The sequence below is a fragment of the Lepus europaeus genome, chromosome 8 (genome assembly GCF_033115175.1).
Source record: "Lepus europaeus isolate LE1 chromosome 8, mLepTim1.pri, whole genome shotgun sequence".
Classification (NCBI taxonomy): Eukaryota; Metazoa; Chordata; class Mammalia; order Lagomorpha; family Leporidae; genus Lepus; species Lepus europaeus.
The window spans coordinates 23,284,271-23,306,081 of record NC_084834.1 but is presented as its reverse complement, the minus strand read 5'-3'; the positions used below and the strand labels follow the sequence as shown (position 1 = coordinate 23,306,081).

At 46.6% G+C, this 21,811-nt stretch overlaps 1 protein-coding gene across 1 annotated transcript in view; it reads left to right on the top strand.

Annotated features, from left to right (window-relative positions):
• RNF175 (ring finger protein 175) overlaps window positions 1–20,144 on the top strand; it is a 42,104-nt gene extending 21,960 nt beyond the window's left edge. The window contains exons 4-9 of the mRNA XM_062198886.1: window positions 243–397; window positions 5,289–5,396; window positions 9,091–9,211; window positions 14,121–14,254; window positions 17,609–17,710; window positions 20,024–20,144. Coding sequence (XP_062054870.1) covers window positions 243–397; window positions 5,289–5,396; window positions 9,091–9,211; window positions 14,121–14,254; window positions 17,609–17,710; window positions 20,024–20,144 — 741 coding nt within the window. The remainder of the gene's footprint in view (window positions 1–242; window positions 398–5,288; window positions 5,397–9,090; window positions 9,212–14,120; window positions 14,255–17,608; window positions 17,711–20,023) is intronic.
• Window positions 20,145–21,811: the final 1,667 nt, after the last annotated feature.

The following is a 21,811-nucleotide window of genomic DNA, read 5'->3' as shown; positions in this document are numbered from 1 at the left end:
GAGCTCTGGGCTCCTGGCTTCAACCTTGCCCAGCCTCCTTGACTTTTGTGAGTCCTGGGAAGTGTACCAGTGGATAAGACTCAATCTCAATCTCTCTCTCTCCCTCTCTCCTTCTCTCTCTCTCTCTCTCCCTCCCTCCCATCCCCACCCCACTTTTCAAATAAAATAAATACAAATGAATAACAGCACAACCATCCAGGTCCTAGTCATTGAAGGAGACTTTCTGTTCATTCTCCTGACAGTTGGTGACCTTATTGCAGATGTGGGTCGTCCCTGTGTATTTCACCATCAAACTGTACTGGTGGCGTTTTCTGTCTCTGTGGGGACTGTTCTCGGTCATCACCAGTTACATCCTCTTCAGAGCTACCCGAAAACCACTCTCGGGGAGAACCCCCCGGTACGTATGCCAGTCTGTCCTTCCCTGCCATCTCCTTTACTTGCAACATTAAAAAGTGCATTTGATTTCCATCTTTGGGGGTGTGGTTGGGGTGCTTTGCTTCCTGTACTTTTGGGAAAGCCATTTGGAGTTCGGCTCTACAGCTGTTAGTCCCACTCGTTATTGAATGGTGATGAAGACATGCCCGTAACATTCATTCCTGCAGGTACCAGCTGGTGAAGGCCAGGAAGAAGAGAAGTGAAACTATTGTTTAAAATTTCTAGAGCATTATTTGCATGTTTATTATTAGCTCAGCATTTTGTTTTATTCCACTGTAAATTGTATCATGCATATTTTAAAATAGAGCAAGAGTTGAAAGTTTGTGTTTCAACTCACAAAGATCTACTAAATCGTATGGAAAGGACAACTTGGTGCTCTCATAACAACTGAGGCTTCCATATCTCAGGGATCACTTTCCCTGCCACTGACAATGTCTCAAGCTTTGTACGGTTCCCTGCACCCCTCACAACTCTGCCCAAAGTGCATCTCATCACGTGCCTCGCCTACCACTGCTGCCCTTGCCCTGTGGCTGGGACCCCAGGCCTCATCAAGATAAACCCAAAGGGTTTGAAGATGTAAAACCGTAAGAGGATGGTTTCAAATGTTGATCTTTTTGGAGAACAAGTCATGAGCTTCTATGACATACTTTTATGATTGTTCAGCCATCTATTTTGTTTTTAGATTTATTTTATTTTGAAAGGCAGTGGTAGGGTGGCAGCGGGGGGAGATAGAAAGAGAGTGAGAGCAAGAGATATCGAACTTTCATCTACTGGTTCATTCCCAAAATGGCTGCAATGACCAGAGCTGGGCCAGGCTTAAGCCAGGAGCCAGAACTTCCATTTGAGTCTCCCACGTGAGGTGGCAGGGGCCCAAATACTTGGGCCATCCTCCACTGCTTTCCCAGGCACATCAGCAGGGAGCTGGATTGGAAGTGGAGCAGCTGTTTCCATATGGGCTGGTGGTATCACAGGCATCAGCTTAACCCGCTGCTCCACAGCACCGGCTGCTGTTCAGCTGTCTGGAGGTGTGTTTTTATTCTCTAAAAAAAAGTAGGAGAAATAAACACCAACTTTTCTCTCTAGTTTGGAGAAGGAAAAATATGCAGGGATAAATCAGGTAAGTGTAAAATTGAATTATATGAATGCGGGGTTAGGAGCACTTTCATGGGCTCGCTCTTTGGGAAAAGCTGTGGGCGGACAGCTTCAGGGACCTTCAGAAATGACCAATGTGTGGTCTTGGTCAGCCATTGTAGGGCCTGGCTTACCCATCCATACAATGGACACAAGGCACCCTTCCTCTTTCTCACAACCTGTTGTGGGTACTTAAGATTTGTGAGGGTAAGTCTGTGTTGGATGAATAGCAATGTCCTTGTTTTCACCCCCTGGCTGTAACCCACACTGTATTTCCATGAGAATGGTTCCCTTCCCCACCTCCCTCCGTGCAGCAGTATCGGGCGCAACAGCTCAGTGCACACGGAGGAGGAACTGCTTGATAAGAAACACCCACCCGCCGCCGCATGCCCTTCACGGCTCAGGTGTCTCAGAAGGCCAGGGTGCCTCTGGCTCTCGTGCCTCCTGCATGTCCGCTTCTGCCTCTCTCCACGTGCACAGCCTCACGCCCTGCAGTACGGTCTGAGAGCCAGGCGGCCCTGCTGAGGGGCTACCACACACCCTGCTGTCATCTGCAGAGACCACGTGGCACAGCTGGTGAGCTCCTCGTCTAGAAAAAGCAGGCACGATGAGGCAGGCGGCCCTCGGATCTTCGTGATTCTTTGCTTCATTGTGTTTCTATAGATGAGTCACATCTTCGCTATTTCCCATTTGGAAGCAGAGGATTGCACTAGAGGCTAGTGAAGCTGGCGTTGGTGCAGAAGGCAAGCCCCAGAGAAGGGTCCCTGGCACCCACACCATTGAAAGCTCAGCTATGGGGGCAAGCATTCGGCATAGCAGTTAAGATGCCACTTGGGATGCCCACAATCCATAGCAGAGTGCCTGGTTCTAGTCGTGGCCCTGCTTGCAACCCCAGCTTCCTGCTCATGCACACCCAGGGAGGCAGCAGGTGATGGCTCAAGTCCTTGGGTCCCTGCCATCCACTGGGAGACCTGGACTGAGTTCCTGGCTCCTGGCTTTAGCCCGGCCCAGCCCTTGCTCTTGCAAGCATTTGGGGAGTGAACCAGCAGAAGAAAGATCTCTATCTCTTTGCCTTTCAAAATGAAATGAAAATAAATAAGAAAAAAAAAAAAAAAAAAACAGTTGTTTCTCCCCTGGAGTATATCAGGCCTACGCTGTTGGAAGAGAAGAAGTGAGTTTCCTCTCGCTACAGTTGGGTTGGCTGCAAGCGAAGAGGTTAGGCTCAAGGAAACAGGCCACACACCAGCCACAAAGAGCTGGGCTTGACTCGTATCCATTCCAACCCAGGGCCAGACTCTCCTCTTTGGAAGCTGCTCTGACACAGTAGTGCAATTCATGTCTTGCCTACCGGCCTTCCAGAGAACATCTGAGGAGCAAAGATGTTCTGGACTCTTTTTTTGTTCATGGAAACGTGTAACCCAATAGGCAGGAAGACTGGGATATGGAAAGCCTAGCCTTCGTAACAACAACGTGACATTAAGCACTTACTGTGCAGGTCTCTTAAACATCACCGCATGATCGCACGTATTCTTCAGAACAACTTGAGGAGCTGCTGTCGTGGCCCTCGCTTCGTAAATGAGGCAGTCACAGGACAGAATGCCAAGGGAGCTGACCGACGTTCCACACGCAGCAAGCGCAGAGCCCAGAGTCCGGCCCGAGAGTGCTGGCTGCAGTGCCGCTGCTCTCCACTGCTGCTGTGTCTTCCTTAAACCAGCAGACCACTTAGTACGGGGAAGGCGTGCAGTTTAAAAAGCTGTTAGTTCTGGGACATCTCCGGTGCCGAGAGATGCCCTTCGAGACAGGATAGAAATCAGGGGACCCGCACCGTGGCACTGACTGGTGTTGGCAGGCCGGGTAGGGAGACCTCGCTCTTTCGCCATCATTACTCCTTTTAGTAGTATGAACTTCTCCCTGGACCTGGCTGCACTGAGCAGTGATCCAAACTGCCCTGCACTGGCAAATCCAAAATACTGATGGCTTACGAGTCACTGGGGCAGAAAAGCCCTCTCTGGCCCGCTTCAGAGCTGACACAGCCTCTTGGTAACTTAAGGCAGCTCATGCACCCATGCAAGTGTCTGGAGCTTCACACAGTTGCCAGGACAGGAGTATACGTGTGTGGAGCAGGTGCCGGCCACAAGGCTCTTATGTGTCAGTTTGTTTGAAGACGAGAAAGCATCTCTCCTTCGAAATCACATAAATGACAGCTCATTTCTCAAGCTGGCCCACAGCCTCCCCCACCTCCCAAAAAACCATAACGGTTCAGAGGTCCCCCATGACTGGAACTCCATGAAATACAGCATCTTTTATAATAACATTAAGGGGCAGGCATTCGATGCAGAGGCCAAGGTGCCTCTTGGGACACTCGCATTCCACGTACTGGAGGGCCTGGTTCGAGTCCCAGCTCTGTTTCAGAGTCCAGGTTTCCGCTAATGTGCTCCCTGGGAGGCAGCAGGTCAGAGCTCAAGCATTTAGGTCCCTGCCTCCCATGTGGGAGCCCCAGCTGAAGTCCCAGCCTCCCAGATCAGCATGGCTCAGCCGGTGCAGGCATTTGGGAATTGAGCCAATGGATGGCTCTTTCTCTCTTGCTGTTGCTCACTCTGCTTTTCGAGTCAATTTCGTGAAAATTAAAAATGAGACGATACTGAAACCTTGCACCAGTCATACCAACAGAACTGAAGCATTGGAGGCGCTGACCCCAACAGGGAGAGTGGAGATGAGAGGGTGGGCACAGATCTCTGGAGCGGGACTCTGGGGCAGGTCAGGGTAAGAGGCTTACCCAAGGGAGCAAGGGCTTCAAGAGGAAGTGCAAGAAGGGGCTGAGGAAGTACCGTTCCAGCTACCCTTTTAGTTTCTTTGGGACTCAAAGAAAAGCCTCCAGCTTTTCCACTTCCTGTTCCAAGGGGCTTCTTGTGTGGCCCCACCAGGAATGGAACTGGACCCCTATCCTCTTCCCACAGCCTCCCCGGGTGTGAGACAGCCACGAATCTGTGTAAGGGCCTTGATTGTCAGTGAGGAAGGAGACAGGTGGGGTAAGGGACGCCTTCTAGATCACTTCCACTCTCACCCTCCGTCCTCATCTCCACTTAGACACTGCGGGAATAAGGCGAGGCCCAGGAGTGGCCCTGGGCGAGTGCTGGGATGCACAAAGGACTCATCCTCCCAGCACGAGAAAACAAGGCGCAAACGCTCTGGTAACTTCAGCCCCAGAGCTAGGAGAGGGGCTTCTGGGTAGCGAGGAGTTGGGCCAAGGGCTGGGCCCATGGCTAATGATAAATGCACTCGGGCTGGAGGCCAAGGGGTGGCATAGCAGAAGGGAAGAGGAACTCCTGGTGGGGTCCTCTCTTGACATCTCTTCACCTGTTTTGCTTGTCTATAAGGCACTTCTACCAAAACCACTGCAAGTTAACCCAAGGGCGAGAGGGTGGGTAGCACCCCAGGGGGAGTGACCATTCCTGAAGGCCATTTTTACATGAAGAACCCAGATGAAGTCAAATAAATGTGCCTGCACTGGTACAGGAAAGCACGTGAGCACGATAGTATTACTATATGTTATCTGTTGCTATTATAGTAAAACTAGAGGTTATTCTTGAGTTTAACTGATACATATACATGGTTCTGTAGAGTACGTAATACATAAAACTCAACCTAATTTATAACAGTGTTTGAAAAATGAAGAAATGTTTTACAGCGTTCTTTGTTTCTTCCTGTTTTCCACTCCACAGATTGGTCTACAAATGGTTTCTTCTAATCTACAAGCTCAGCTATGCTTTTGGTGTTGTGGGCTATTTGGCTATCATGTTCACAATGTGTGGATTCAATTTATTTTTCAAGTAAGTGTCTTCGCTTAAGATATGCATGTCTTCAAGTGCTTGCTGGCGACATTTACCTGGTCACCTCACTTCTCTAACCAGAAGTACTCGGCCCTATAACTCTCCCTACACAAATTTTCTTATAGTTGCTCATCACACTCTCACCACTGGAGAAGATCACAAGAAAAGTGAGAAAGGGGAGCCTTATGCAACACACGTAAAGAGAACCTATACTTGATCTTCACTTTAAAGGCCACCATTGAGAGCAGCCCTATAATTGTGATACCGTAATTTTTACTGGAGTTCCAATTTCCCTTCCACAAAATTCTGCAGTGTCCAAATCTCCTTCTATATACCTTGCTGTTCTTTAAAACCTTTGGAAGTAGATTGTCCAATATGTAGCTTCCAACACATGTGACTACCAAGAATTAAAAGATGAAATAAGATCTACTGGAAGTATAAAACATACATTGCATTTCAAATACAGTCTGAAAAACATCTTAAAAGTGGTTTCTAGAACATTGGAAATTACTGTCACGGCTCACTTAATGACAGGGATATGTTCTGAGGAATGCATCATCAGACAATTTCATCATTGTACAAGCATTGTAGTGTGTACACACACAAGCCAAGTGGGTTATGTGGCACCAGACAAGATGACGTCACAGGACCACCATCGGATATGCAGTTTGTAACAGACAGGAACATCATTATGCAGTGCAAGACCTTATATCTGTGGCTATGCTTCTGCTGGAAGTAGTGCTTTCTAGAATTTTGTTTCTGGTATCCACAAAACCCTTGTTGTTGGGGACAGTTAGAATCAGAGGAAACTGAGGGCACAGGAATCGAAAGAGAAGTGATGGGAAAACAGCAAAAAGTCCTGGGAAGGAAAAAGCAACTCAGACCAGAACGGTGCTCCCATCAGGAGGGAATGTGCACACGTGTGCTGTGAATGAGACCCACAGAGAGCCGGCCTGTGCTCCGGGAAGGGGACCTCAGACGTAGCATCCAGCTACAGAAAGCAGCTCAAGGAAAATTTGCCCAGAGTATCTGTCACACTGAAGTTACTCTGAATCTCTGAGGTCACAACAGCAATCAGCAACCTTGGACTTGTAAGATAAGGACGGTGAGTGGATAGAGAACCAGCCCTGGGAGAAGGGACCACACAGCATCCGATTTTGTAAGCATCTCATGAAGCTTTCAGAGAGGGAATGCCTAACGTGTTCTAGGAGGAAAGGGACAGAAAGTCATCGTACAGATGTATGACTCCAAGTTTAAAATACAAAACACTGCTCAGTTCTCCTGCTAGCATATGTTTATCATGCCTCATTTATGTGACTGTAAAATATCTATAAGAATGTTAATGAAATCACTTGAGACTACAGTTGTCCAAGACTACGACTTTACAAGAGTGTAAGAGCCTTATCCATGAATTCTACAATGAGGCATACTGAGACTGTAGCTCTTCACACTAGGAAAGAACAGTTTTCTTGCTCCTAGTTGTTATCATTGTATTACAGTTCTTTCCTATAGAGCCACAGTGTGTTCCATGACATTATGAACATCTACTGCCCTGGTCGTGGAGGGAACATAATCTTTAACTCTTCCTCATCTTCCTAATTTTCAAAAATATGCAGGCAAATTCTGAAATTTGTGTTGGAATTCCCAGTTCACAGCACAAAATTTCTATATCCTATCTAAATCTGCAAAGTTTTCTGCCTCCACTTAGTTCCTCCTCAAATTGACAGCACAAAAACAATCAAAAGAAGGTTCCAGAAGCAGACTACCCAACTCGTCGCACACCCTCCTCCTTGCTCTAACACCAATCAGACTCACCGGGCCACCTCTGCTCTCTGAGATCCTCTGACGGCTGCCATAACACACCAAATGCCTGAGATTCATAAATTAACTCTGGGGCTAGTTCTTTACTTTGTAAAGAGATCTTCCTCTTCAGACAAAACAAAGAGTTGTCACAGAGGATCCTAGTGTGTGTGAAATATATTTCAACTTGCAAACAAGTTTGAGATGAGTATGTGGCAGTTGCAGCAAGGTAGCAAAGGACCCCAGAATCTGAGCTTGGCTGCTGGTTTGGGTTTGTAACCGATTGCCATGTTAAGAAAATTAGTTTTTGCCGGCGCCGCAGCTCACTAGGCTAATCCTCCACCTTGCGGCGCCGGCACACCGGGTTCTAGTCCCGGTCAGGGCACCGGATCCTGTCCCGGTTGCCCCTCTTCCAGGCCAGCTCTCTGCTGTGGCCAGGGAGTGCAGTGGAGGATGGCCCAAGTGCTTGGGCCCTGCACCCCATGGGAGACCAGGAGAAGCACCTGGCTCCTGCCATCGGATCAGCGCGGTGCGCCGGCCGCAGCGCGCCAACCGTGGCGGCCATTGGAGGGTGAACCAACGGCAAAAGGAAGACCTTTCTCTCTGTCTCTCTCTCTCTCACTGTCCACTCTGCCTGTCAAAAAAAAAAAATAAAATAAAAAAATAAAAAAATAAAAAAAAAAAGAAAATTAGTTTTTATAGGTCTCCATGTTTTTATATGCAAAAGTGGGGGATAATAATATCCATCTCAGACATTTCCTAGGTGAGATGAAGTATTGAAAAGCATGCTGTACAATCTAGCTCTATGGTAGATGCACCTGACACAGACACCACCCTAGAGCAAGTCAACTAAAGTCGCTGCTGCTGGGCCCATGCATCAGTGTGGTTTTACATCTTCCCAGGTGATTCTAATCTATGCTTAAGGCTGAGAAGCACTGCCCCAGTGGAATCACCTGGGGCCTGGGTGCTTCAACCATGCTTGCTGCACAGACCCCCTTCCCTAGAGAATCTGAGGTAGTCAGGCCGGGTGTGGCCTGAAGATGGGGATTTTTACAAGCTATCTGGGCCTTTCTGTGTGTATCCAACCTTGAAACCACTGGTTAGAGTCAGCTGATTAAGCATCGCAGTCCCAAGAAGGGTTCAAAGACTCCAGCATGGTTCCCTGTTGCACAGTGTTGCTTTCTGCACTTTTAGTCACCGTGGTCAACCATCCAAAACTATAAAATGGAACGTTCCAGACATCAACAGTCAGTTTTACATTCTGCACTGTTCTGAGTAGTGTGTTGAAATCTTGTACTGTCCTGCTGCATCTCAACAGGACACGAGTCATCCTTTGGCCCAGTGTACCCACACTGTACATGCTACCTGCCTATTAGTAGTCATCTCTTGTTATCAGATTGTCTCTCATGTCATTGCATTACCTATGTCCAAGCAACCCTTATTCTACTTAATAATGGCCCCAAAGTGCAAAGTTTTATTACAGCATATCATTATAATTGTTCCATTTTTATTAATTCTTATTATTAATCTTCTACTGTGCCTAACTTATAAATTAAGCTGTATCATAAGGATGGATGCAAAGGAACATATATAGCACATGTAAAGTTTGGTACTATCCACAATTTCAGGCATCCACTGGGGGTCTTGGTGTGTATCCCTCACAGATAAGAGGGTACTACCAAATAATTCCTCTCTCCATCGGCATTGAGTGGTATAATTTGAGAGAAATGTAGAGAATTTTTCATTCTTCCATGTAAAAAGGAAAAACTAAACAAAAAAAAAATCACAAGACTCTGTTAGGCACTATGGCGGGAAATATTCCCCAAACTCCAGCCCCCCAACACCGCCCACCAAGTGCCACCTTCTTATCTCCTTACACTGTTGTTTTCACTAGAATCAAAGCTAGAGACTCCATGGACTTTGGCATTGTGTTGTTGTTCTATGGCCTCTACTATGGAGTAATGGGGAGAGACTTTGCTGAGATCTGCTCTGATTACATGGCCTCCACTATAGGGGTAAGTGCTGCCTTCGTTCTCCGAAACCATTTATGACACAAAGAGAAGTGCTTTCCTCTCACTTATTTGCTTTAATTTTCAGAAATGGTTAAATTTTTCTTCAGGTATTGATAATCGTTTCTTTTAGTCCTATTCCAGTCCTTTGAGCCCAGTTGGACCCTGGAATCTTCTTGCATCAAAAATTTTCTTTGTAATTAATTTTTGAGGATACATTTCTTACATAGAACGATTGGGGGGGTAATGCACCTTTACAATAAAATATGTTGATTATTTGCGATGTTACATCTAGCATATTCCAGCTGCCAAAATTTAAAGGATTAATAAGAAACCAACCAGAACAAAACTCCTTTATTTCTGCCAGAAACTCTGCCTAATGAAAATATAAATCATATTCAATGCTACTTAAACCCCCCAGAATCAATAGTGCTGCAGGGTATACTTTTCGTAAAGACCAGTTATCATAGATAGCATCTAAAAAGAGCAGAAAATATAAAAAGTATGCGACATGTATTCTCACTGTATTTTGGTGTCTGGACTTTTTTTTAAAAGAAAAAATCCTGAAGAGTTGTATGTTTTTTAAACACCATGAAAGTGGAGACTGGACATACCCTCTAGCTAGGTGGATTCCCGATTCATTTCTGTGGCAGACATGTGCATATCTCTTAAACACAAACCAAGGGCTCCAGGAATGACAGCCAGATACTTCAGAAACCCGGCCTCCTGTCCTCTACCTGTGTCTGCCAAACAGGAAGCAGGGAAGCAAGTGTAAAGAGCAAAGGAAGCCTGAACTTCTGCACTGCTCTGCCTCCTTTCATGGGGCAGGAGCTAAGCGGACATGAGCTTGACTTCATCCCGACCCCATTATCTCCCCCACAGCCCCGCCATCAGCTCTGTCTTACTCTTGTCCCTAAGCCTACAATCCAACTTCTGTGGCGAAATGCTGGAACAGCGTACCTTCTGTACTCCCCTGCCATGGACTGTCTAAGGGGACAAGTGTTTTTTCTCGTAAGGTTTAAGGTGAGCACAGGAAGGAGCATTGTCACTCCCCATTCCTCCAACAGAAACCAGAAGTCACTCATCCTAGACAACCTCCAAAGCCTTGTTCTTGTTTGTGAACAGCAGAGGAGGAGAGGGGTTGAATGTGTCCTGTGGGGCAGGAAGAAGAGATTGCATCTGGTGAGACAGCCAAGTCTTTAAGCACCAGCTTTCTGGAGGCTTCTCACCTGATCCCACCACACCCATCCTCAACATCTTGTCACCTTCTGCCACCTTCATTCCAGCTACCAAATCTATAAAAATCACAGCCTCAAGTCATTGGCACAGCCACCAACTTGTACTAATGAAGTGAGTGAGTGTGTGTGTGTGTGTGTGTCCAGGCTACCATGCACATTTGTTCATGTGCTTGTTACTGAGATTAGAAGGCTGCAAAGGAAGAGCACTCTCCAGTCCCATGCCAATGCCTAAGCCAACACCGATCAATGAAGTCAGATTCTCTAGGAGTGGAGCCAATGCATCTGCTTTTTAAAACACATAAACAAAAAACAAACATCTTAGAAAAAGGAATGAGCCATCCAAAACCATCGATGGATTGTAAATGCATGTTGCTGAGTGAAAAGAGCCTGTACAAAAAGGCTTCATACTATGTGGCTCCATTTAGATGACTTTTGGAAAAGGTGCAACTAAACTGACCAGTGGTTGCCAGGGGGTTAGGGAAGGAGCAGGATGGCCAGGTAACACACAAGAAATTTTTGAAAGTGGAGAAACTATTCTGTATGATACTACAATGGTGGGTACCTGGCACTAGATTCATTTGTCAAAATCTGTAGAACTTTGTAGTAGACAGGGTGATTCTTAATGTATGCAACTTGCGAGGATCATTAGGAAGTCAGAGGATCTCAGGCTGTGAAAACAGGAATCTAACTGTCTTACAACTACGTGAAGTAATCTCAGTGAAGGAGGTGGCGGGGGTGTGGGCAGGAGAAGCTGTCTCAAGTGTCTTTAAATGAGTGAAGAATATAAGATTTAAAACAAAATGAACTATACATAAGCATTGCACTCTAGCTGATACAGTTATTTGGGGCTATAGATTACCAATAACACTACACATGCATTCTGGAATTGAACAACTATGTAAATGGATGGCTGATAGTGGAAGCTGGGTTTCTCACTGTCCGAGTGGGAAATTACAGATTAACAGAGGCTAGACTGAACTGTGTAATAATGGGTTAAAATAGGAGAAATAAGTATGATTTCCTACTTAGCTTAATATATATGCAAATGAATACATGTAGAATGTGTGTATACATGGGTTAGTATACAATGATATATTCCTTCTCTCTCAACTAGAGGTCCTTAGAACAGTGACACTCAAATTGCTATAACCACCTTGGCTTCTAATATCATTCTTTTTTTTTTTTTTTGACAGGCAGAGTGGACAGTGAGAGAGAGAGACAGAGAGAAAGGTCTTCCTTTTGCCGTTGGTTCACCCTCCAATGGCCGCCGCAGCCAGCGCGCTGCGGCCAGCGTACTGTGGCCGGCGCACCGCGCTGATCCGATGGCAGGAGCCAGGTGCTTCTCCTGGTCTCCCATGGGGTGCCGGGCCCAAGCACTTGGGCCATCCTCCACTGCACTCCCTGGCCACAGCAGAGAGCTGGCCTGGAAGAGGGGCATCCGGGACAGAATCCGATGCCCCGACCGGGACTAGAACCCGGTGTGCCGGAGCCGCAAGGTGGAGGATTAGCCTAGTGAGCCACGGCACCGGCCACTAATATCATTCTACAATAAAAGGAACCAGGGCTCCTTGAAGAAATGGCTGGCTATAGATCTGGGCAAGGAAAATACAATATGATCCTAGACAGTCACAGTGTGAGAAAGTTACAAAGTGCTAAAAAAAACAAAAAACAAAAACAAAAAAACCACTCAACAATGATGGGGATATGTCAAAGAGACACAGGAGCAAACCAGAAGATCTCCCAATGACCAAAGCTGGAATTTGAGCAACGCAATAGTAGTATAAGCAGTTTGGGGTTATAAATAAAAGTATAAAATAAATAGCCTTCAGTCCACATTGATATAAGTAAATGACTGAATAAATAAACAAATGGAGAATAGACAAATACATGCAGAAAATGTGCCTTGATTTATGTGGCTATTCTGTCATAAAGGAGGTTATGAGGTTAAATTTTATGTGTCAGTTTGCCAAGCTATGCTGTCCACTTATTTGCTCAAGCACTAATGTGTTTATTGATAGGAAGATATTTTGTAGATATGAATAACATTTGCAAATGGGTTTTTTTCTTTTTAAAAATGCTGTATATTTAAGAGGCAGAGAGCTAGAAAGAGCTCCCAACCACAGGTCCACTCCCCAGACGTCTGCAATGGCTGGGACTGGGTCCCAGGGCAACGCTGGGAACTGGGAGCTCAATCCAGATCTCCCACAGAGGTGGCGGGAACCCAGTCATTCAGACCATCACTGCTGCCTCCCAGGGTCTACATTAGCAGGAATACAGAGTCAGGCGCTGGCGCCAGGAATCAAACCCTGCTACTCTGATGTGAGATGCGGGCACCTTATATACAAGGTTAACCACCCACCTCCAACCACTTGACTTTAAGTGCAGGAGATTGCCCTTACTTATTCAATGGCCTTGAAAACACTGAAGCCTTCTAGAGAAGGAATTCTGTTTCAAGACTGCAACATCAGCTCTTGCCAGCTTGCAGCCTGCTGGCTTGCCCTACAGGTGTCTGAATTGACAGCCTGACGACTTGTGGGTCAGTTCCTTAAAACAAATCCAACAAAAACAACAACAATAATAATGAGGGAAACTAAGCACTCTATATTGTCTTTGTATCTTTCTTAAATAATTTATTTATTTGAAAGGCAGAGTTACAGAGAGTAAGGGAGAGATAGAGATAGGGTGGTGGGGAGAGGGATTCCCCATCTGTTGGTTCACTCCCCAAATGGCCACAGTGGCTGGGGCTGGGTCAAGCCAAAGCCAGAAACCTGAAACTCCATCCATGTCTCTCACACAGACTTGGGCCATCATCCAGGGTCTTCCCAGGCACATTAGGAGGCAGCTGGATTGGAATCCAGGACTTAAATACAAGATCCATATGGGGTACCTGTATGCAGGTTAGGATTCTAAATGCATTTTCTTCCAATGGCAATTAGCTTGGGTGTTCCCAAAAAGAACATGGGAATTAAAAAAAAAAAAATCACTGGGACTGGCATGGTGGTGCGGTGGGTTGAGCCTGTGACACCAGCATCCCACGAATGCCAGTTTGAGTCCTGGCTGTTCATCTTCCGATCCAGCCCCCTGCTAATGCACTTGGGAAAGCAGCGGAAGACAGCCACCAACATGGGAGACCCAGATGATGTTCCGGGCTCCTGGCTTCACCCTGGCCCCCTTGTGGCCATTTGGGGAGTAAGGCAGCAAATGAAGAATCAATCTCAATGTGTGTGTGTATGTGTGTGTCACTCTTTAAAATAAATAAATCTTTAAATTAAAAAAAAAAATCATTGACCCCTGGGTTTACTCCAGATCTCTAACTCAGAGTCTCCAGGAGAATAAAGGGAGGGGCAAGTTCATGGACATGTGTGATTCTGCACTGCAGCACCATATAAAAACTATTTCTCTCACAGGAGTCCTAAATGCAGAGCTTAGATTAGACATCATCATTAGCAACGTGCTTTGGGTCTGTTTGGGATTCTGTGGGCTTTAGCCTGGAAACCATCACCCCTCTGTAGCACTGTTCCCACAGGAAAGAGGCTCAAGTTCTGAGCCAACTTAGAAGCAGTAAAGTCTCTGTGTGCCAAGGACAGCTGCCTGTGCCAGGACCTGGCATTGGCTTCCCTGCCTGGGAGTGCTGGGTGCTCTCCTTCTAACCAATCATCTGTTCATTCGCCCTGCAGTTCTACAGCATCAGTGGGATGCCCACAAGGAGCTTGTCCGATGATACCTGTGCCGTCTGCGGGCAAAAGATCATCGTGGATCTCGATGAGGAAGGACTCATTGAAAACACCTACCAGCTGGCGTGCCATCATGTGTATCCTTTCCTCAGGAAACCATTTTGCTTCACCAAACCACCTGCTTATCTCCCTCCCCTCCTGCTGTCCACATCTCCCATCCCCACATCCCAGATGTGTCTCCCCCAGCCCATTCTTTCTAAGACTTTCTGATAATCCCTGCTAACCACGGTGAGATGGTGACTTCCTCTTTTTTTTAAATTTTTTTTTGAAAGGCAGAGTGGACAGTGAGAGAGAGAGACAGAGAGAAAGGTCTTCCTTTACCATTGGTTCACCCTCCAATGGCCACTGCGGCCAGCACACCACGCTGATCCGAAGCCAGGAGCCAGGTGCTTCTCCTGGTCTCCCATGTGGGTGCAGGGCCCAAGCACTTGGGCCATCCTCCACTGCACTCCTGGGCCACAGCAGAGAGCTGGCCTGGAAGAGGGGCAACCGGGACAGAATCCGGCGTCCCGACTAGAACCTGGGGCGCCGGCGCTGCAGGCGGAGGATTAGCCTATTGAGCCGCGGCACCGGCCACTGACTTCCTCTTAAAAGAGGACTCTTATCATACAAGGAAGGAAAGCACCTCCCAAGCAGGGCATGGGCTGCAGAAGCTGGCAGAAGCCCTAAGTGAGCAGAGAGCCAAGAAGAACCAGCAGAGCAGGGCTTTGGAGGTGGAGGAAAGGGAGTGAAGTGTTAGGTAGAGGAGGAACTCAAGGCTATCCAGGTGTCTGAACCTCAGCGGACCAGGCAGAACAAAGGGTGCTTAGCCTAGAAGTAATCCCAGGGAACTTACTGTCCTGGGAGCCAGGCAGGGGGAAACCAAGCCTCCTGACCAGCCTTGGTCTTGAAAGGAGGATGCCACAGGAAGTAGGACCCCTTAGACAACAAAAAGAGCACCAAGCATTTGAGAATCTAGTTCTTGGATCGCGTAGCTCCTCCGCCTATGTGTTCCAACCCAAATGGCTGGCTGTTGGCTGAGGGATTCTTAGGAGTAGGTGCCAGCCTGGGCCTGGAAACCAGCCTTCTCAGGGACTCCAGTGCACTGGCATCAAGAACCCCAAACGAAGCCACCTGTGCATCCTGACCGTGTAACTATGGACATCAACGTTGTGTTTGCATTGGCCAATAATTGGTTTTTGTTCATTCCTGCATACAAAAAAAATGGGGGGATCATTTATCTTTATATTATAGTACAGTATCAATTTTATGATATTATTGCAATATAGCCAGTTGGTTCAAAGCTCTGGCACGATGAGATGGTTAAACCAGCTGTCGTTTGCTGCCGAAGCCCACCTAATTCCGTCGGTCATGCCTTCGATGTGCAGGGCCTCTGATTCAAGTTTGTTTAATCTGGACAGTTGCCACTTGTTCAATCTTGAGAGTCCAAAACTGGTCCAAATTCATCTCAAATGTAATGGGGGACTTTATGCCAACATTTAAGCCTTAACAATTTAAGGGGAGGAATACAAAGATATCCCATATGGAATTCTACAGTGGTTTTTTTCAGTGTGATGTCCTTACCAAAAAACTATCATTCTTCATAGAAATTTTCCAAGCCTGGCCCTAGTTTTAAATATGATTTACTTTTCAAATGTTGGAACTGAGCCCCTTCTGCCATTTGCAAGTGGAAATATTTTCCCTCTCCACCTTTAAAAGCCCTTAGGGACTGTAGTACATGTGTGCATATGTCATCTAAAATGTAGCCACCTTTACATTTGCTTTTTGCAGGGAGTGTTATTAACAGCTCATTTTAGCGTGAGTTATATTAGGGAGGAGTGGGCAAACATGAGTCATATTAACAGGGAGGGCTTATCTGAGTATTGCACGCCAGTGGTTCTGCCAGTGTGGACGTGTGCCAGCATGCAGGGCCTGAAGAAGAGAGAGACTGTTAAAGAGGATGTGGACCTTTCAGTCCTGGCTCTGTGACCCCTGTCCCTCTACTGCCCAACTGGAAGATGGGACTCTGCTCGGGGCTGCATGAGTTTGCGTTCAACATCTTTGCTGTTTTACATCACTTTCTAGTCATCCGTGCATATAGCGAAAATGACCCCAATTCTAAGCCTACAAAATAGTGGAAACTCGTAGTAGCACAGAGATGTAATAGTGAGGAATTACACACATGACCTTGCCCGGGATACACTTCCAAGGCCCCCCATTTGTTAGGGAAAGAACTTCCACATCATTGCTGTTACCACGGAAGTGTAGCGGGCCCCTTAGAAGATCAGGGGGTCTTGGCCCAGAAACCACATGAGGAGCAGCAGCTGTGGGAATAAATCAGTCAATAGGGTGGATCTCATTACAGTGAATCATTTCGCCCAAGGGGAACTTGGAAATACACATTTCCAAAAATAATTGGTTTTGCCTGATTCAATCAATATTTCTCAGGCACTGCATAAGGTACCGAGGAACTAGTGATGGATGAGACACAGTCCCACACGCAACAGAGACATGTAAGGACAGAGAAAGTCACACTGTGTTATGGTAAGTGCCTGATGCTGTGAGGAAACAAGGAGCTCATTCTCCAGTGTAGGGAAACGGATCCGACTACCTGGACGAGTGATGGATGCACATGAATGTGTAAATGCCGACGTTTCGAGAAGTTATGTTTACCATTTGTATATCGTATTAAACATACTTGGTTCCTGATCAGTAATAGTTGAGGAAAAAAACATATGAAGTTAATAGAAATATTTTTTTCAAGGACTTATTTATTTGAAAGACAGAGTTACAGAGCGAGGTAGAGACAGAGAGAGAGGTCTTCCAGCCACTGGTTCACTAGCTTCTTCCATGTCTCCTGCATGGGTGCAGGGGCCCAAGGACTTGGGCCATCTTCCACTGCTATCCCAGGCCATAGCAGAGAGCTGGATCGGAAGAGGAGCAGCTGGGACTAGAACCGGCGCCCATATTGGATGCCAGTGCTTCAGGCCAGGGCTTTAACCTGCTGCACCACAGTGCTGGCAATAGAAATATTTCTAAGTTTATGGCCACAAACAATTTAAACCCGTCTTTGTGCCTAAGACAAGAACGTAATGAGTAGGGAACAAGAAGTAGAATCGGGAAACACGTGATAAAGTCATGAGAAATGCACGAAGCAGGAGGTAAGGGGCCATAAGCATACAGTTCCATAAGACCATACTGAAAGAAAGCATGCCCACAGTTAAGGCCAAGAAGCTAAGTGAGTGCCTCAGGGGTTGTGATTGCTGCTCCCACTCCAAGGTCACTGTCCTCAGGGGCTCCACTGTCCTAACCGAATCTCCCTTCAAAAGTCGGGTGCACCATCAAGTGCAGGCTGTCACCTCCACTGCCGGATCCTAAAGACGGGGTCACTTCCACATCTCCGCCAAGCCGCGCCCTCTCATGCCTGGAAGTTTCCTAACAAGAGGCATCAGCTTTCATGAATTCTGCATTCGAGGGTGGTGCATCGTTGGGAAAAAGCAGACTTGCCCTTACTGCAAAGAGAAGGTTGATTTGAAGAGGATGATCAGTAACCCGTATCCTTTGTTAAAAAGTCCTACAATGTTACCTTAAGTGTTCCTAGGGGTGCATTCTTCAATGTCTATTCAATGACTATATTACTTTTGTAGAGTGACAGCAGGAGATGGTTTTCCCTATTTCAGAATTCCTTGGGATCTCTCCCTCCTGTGCCTACACTACATCCTGGTGTGCAAGTTAAATGCCAACAAGCATTCCACTGTTGGTGTTTCATATTTTCCACATTAAGAACATGAGTGGGAATGTGATGGGACATTGCAAAAGGTAATTTAAAATACGAAGGAATAATTAGGACAGATGAATGGGCCAGTGCTTGGACTGGATGAGTGGAAGATGGGTAAATAAATTGGGATTGAAATTGTAAAAGCCCTAAGTGTGAAGGAGGGTATGGAAAAAGTATTTTTTTGAGATGTACCAAATTTTATTATTCCCAGAAATTAGGAACTTGGTCTCAGCTTTTTAACTTCGTGGCCATGCCGTCACTTCTTCTTAGGCTGGACCCTACTGGTGTATATGGAGAGGAAATGAAGACTCACGGATCTGGGCAGCTTTATAACAGCCACCAGGCTTTGCAAAGGCAACACAGGTGTCTGGCTGAAGAGGCCCAAGTTTCACTGCGGTTATAGGAAGGGAATGGCCCCCATTCAGAGCTGACCAGAAAGACTTGGTCCTCAACCCATAGCCCCAAGACCTTGGGCTATCTTTTCTGGGGAACAAATGAGACAAATGGGATCACAATGCATCCCCCCCTTAAACAAATGAGGCCAGAGAGGTTGGCATCAACCTGCCACACACTCGCTCTTCCTCCAAGAGGAAGCCTTCTGCGCGACAGGCAGTTACGCTCTACAGCGATGAAATAGACAGCTTCTTGCCCACTGCTGCTCCCTTACTCTGCACCAAAGGTGCAGTTTAACAGTGGATCCCGGCAGCAATGCCCCCATCTCTGAGCACTGCAAATCAAGGAAAGACTTTCAAAGAGGGCATCAGAGGAGGAGGTAGTATCAGTGGGTCTTTGGGTATCAGAGTGGTGCCATGGCAACAGAGATTGCCGGCCACATCCCCCGGCTCCACCCACAGCCTGGCCTTCCCGGTGATCCGTGTCACACAAGCACAACTCAAGGCTGAAGGTGACGCTCCTTCCTCCTTCCTTTGTACCCACGGTCCCTGCGTACCCCTTCTCATACCAGGAGAGGAATTTGGCTAAGAACTTAAAAAACTGCAGTACATAAACCTTTGGTATAAAATTGGTAATAATATGATCATAAATGTCACCTTAAATGACTTAAATAAAAAGGGCAATTCATTTCTTTTTATAGTCTTGAGGCCCTAAACTGTTGAATGCTACACATTCTCAAAGGGCCTATGGGAGCCATTCTGCACATGAAAATAACGATTGATTCTGCTAATGAAAAATTATGTCACATGCATACAAATCATGACTCATCAAAAAGGTACATGGTTTCTTTTTTTAGAGAATTTTTAAGTTTAAATATATGTTTTCATCTGCTTGAAAGGCAAGGCAAAGCAACAGAGAGGGAAGGAGGGAGTGAGAGAGAGGTCTTCCATCCATTGGTTCACTCCCCAAATGCCATCAAAAAGCTAGGGCCGGGCTACGCCAATGCCAGGGACCTGGAACTCAAGTCTGGGTCTTCCACACAGGCTGCAGGGATCCAGCACCTGAGCCATCATCTCCTGCCTCCCAGGATGCATTAGCAGGAAGCTGGATGGGAAGCAGCACTCTGATAGGGGACGCAGGAGTCCCAGGCGGTGACTTAACCCACTGGGCCACAATGCCAGCCCCGCAAGCTCTCCTTCATTAAGACTCAGTGTGAAAAAGCTGCTTTTTCGGTTGTAAAATTGCCACCAAAACACGATGCATTCACTAAGTGCCCTGAACACAATTTATCGAGAAAACTAGAAAAGCTTATGTCTTAGGTGATGCCCTAGTGTCATCAGTGAGCCCTCTGTGATGTGCAGACTGCAGGAGAGCCCAGAACGAAGCTTTTGTCCCCTTTCAGCAGCTTCTGCTGTCCTTGGTTTTCCCACAGTCGCTCCCCACTTCCTCCTCCTCTGAGCATATACCCTTGCCTTTTATTCTATTTATTTTATAAACAATTTCAGTTTATTTTCAGAGAGCGGGTGTGGTGTAAATAGCAATGGTAATAATACCATGAAAATCACATAGGGGACTTCTAATTCGCACACAGAATTGACAACAAAGGAAATGCCCATTTATTACACTGCTTACTACATTTGCAAATGGGACTGATGACTATCTTGTACTTGGTTGTACCTCCTTAACTGAGCCTTAGCTGGGAGCGCACACATTTTCTGTATGGACAAATCCTGGACTGGCTTCGTTATTTAGTGGCCTGGCAACCTGTAGTGATAGGAATAGTCCAAGGCATTAACTATTCTCTGGGGCTGGAATAGTGCAGCACACTTGGGCTGAAGCAGTGCCTCCATGGTTGAAGATTTTTAAACCTTTAGTCTTGTATTTAATAGTGATGTTTTTTTTTTTTTTTAATTTTAGAATCCCCCAGGAGTTTGGAAAATTAAAATCTGGTATCATACTTGAAGCAATCTGTCTGTGTGGAAAGAACTCAATAAGGTGTGCTTTCTCCATCTTTCCTGCTACAGTCGCTTTCTAACCCACGCATGTGATACATTGGTTATACCCATTTTTGGCCATTCTGCCTCCAATATGACCAATAACGATTTCATCTGTAAAAGGTTTCAGAAGTTTGCAAAATACACACAGCATTTCATTAAAACTGCTACCCGCTCCTCAATCCAACACCCTCACAGTAGGGACAGTTGTTAAGTAACCTTTGGTTTGGGACCAGCATTGTGGCACGGCAGGTAAAGCCACCTGACGGCATCCCATATGGGCACCAGTTTGAGTCCTAGCTGCTCCACTTTTTATCCAGGTCCCTGCTAATGGCCTGGGAAAGCAGCAGAGGTTGGCCCAAGTCCTTGGGCCCCTGCCACCCATGTGGGAGACCCAGATGAAGCTCCTGGTTCCTGGCTCCTGGCCCAGCCCTGGCCATTGCAGCCATTTGGAGAGTGAACCAGCAAATGGAAGAACTCTCTCTGTCTCTCTGCCTTTCAAATTAATTAATTATTTTAAAAACTTTGGTTTAGGGGGCTGGTGCCGTGTCTCACTTGGTTAATCCTCTGACTCTGGCGCCGGCATCCCATATGAGCGCCAAGTTCTAGTCCCATTTGCTCCTCTTCCAGTCCAGCTCTCTGCTGTAGCCCAGGAAGGCAGTGGAGGATGGCTCAGGTGCTTGGGCCCCTGCACCTTCATGGGAGACCAGGAAGAAGCACCTGGCTCCTGGTTTCAGATCAGCATAGCTTCGGCTGTGGTGGCCATTTGGGAAGTGAACCAACGGAAGGAAGACCTTTCTCTCTGTCTCTCTCTATGTCTAACTCTGTCAAATAAAAAAAAAAATTAAAAAAAAAAAAAACCCTTGGTTTAGAGTTAAGGTCTTTTCTGCTCTAGGTGCAGCTTTTATACCACAAAACCCTTCTGAACAGAGAAGGGCTTACTCCCAAAGCCCAGCTGTCATGCCTACTTGATGGGCCCTGGCTACTCTGGGCTTCCTGGGGCTGCCAGCTGCACTAAATCCCACCCAGGGAACACACTGACATGGAGACGCCCTCCTTCCTTTCCTGCCAGTGAGTCCACGCCCACGCGAGTGCATGCACACATTCCCCTTCACACAAGGACAGGCATACTCTATGCACTGCGCTGCCCTCATTTTCTCCGTGAGACTTACCAGTATTTGAAATCCTATCAAATGTATTGTAGGTTTGTCTTCCGCTCCGTGAAGGCAAGGGATTTTATCTGTCGTGTTCTCCAATATATCCCCCATTAAAGCCATACCCAGCACAGCACCCAATAAATATTTGTTGAAAGAATAAGTTTATCTGGCAGGAGAGACCAAATTAACGGAATAAGAAAGACAACCAGAAAGAATTACCCCAAGAATGCTATGCTGGACCTCAAATTCATTCATCTTAAGCTCCCAGTCGTTTGTTAAATAGGCAACAGCATATAGAGAACACCAGGTATCTATGCGGAAACACTAGAAGCC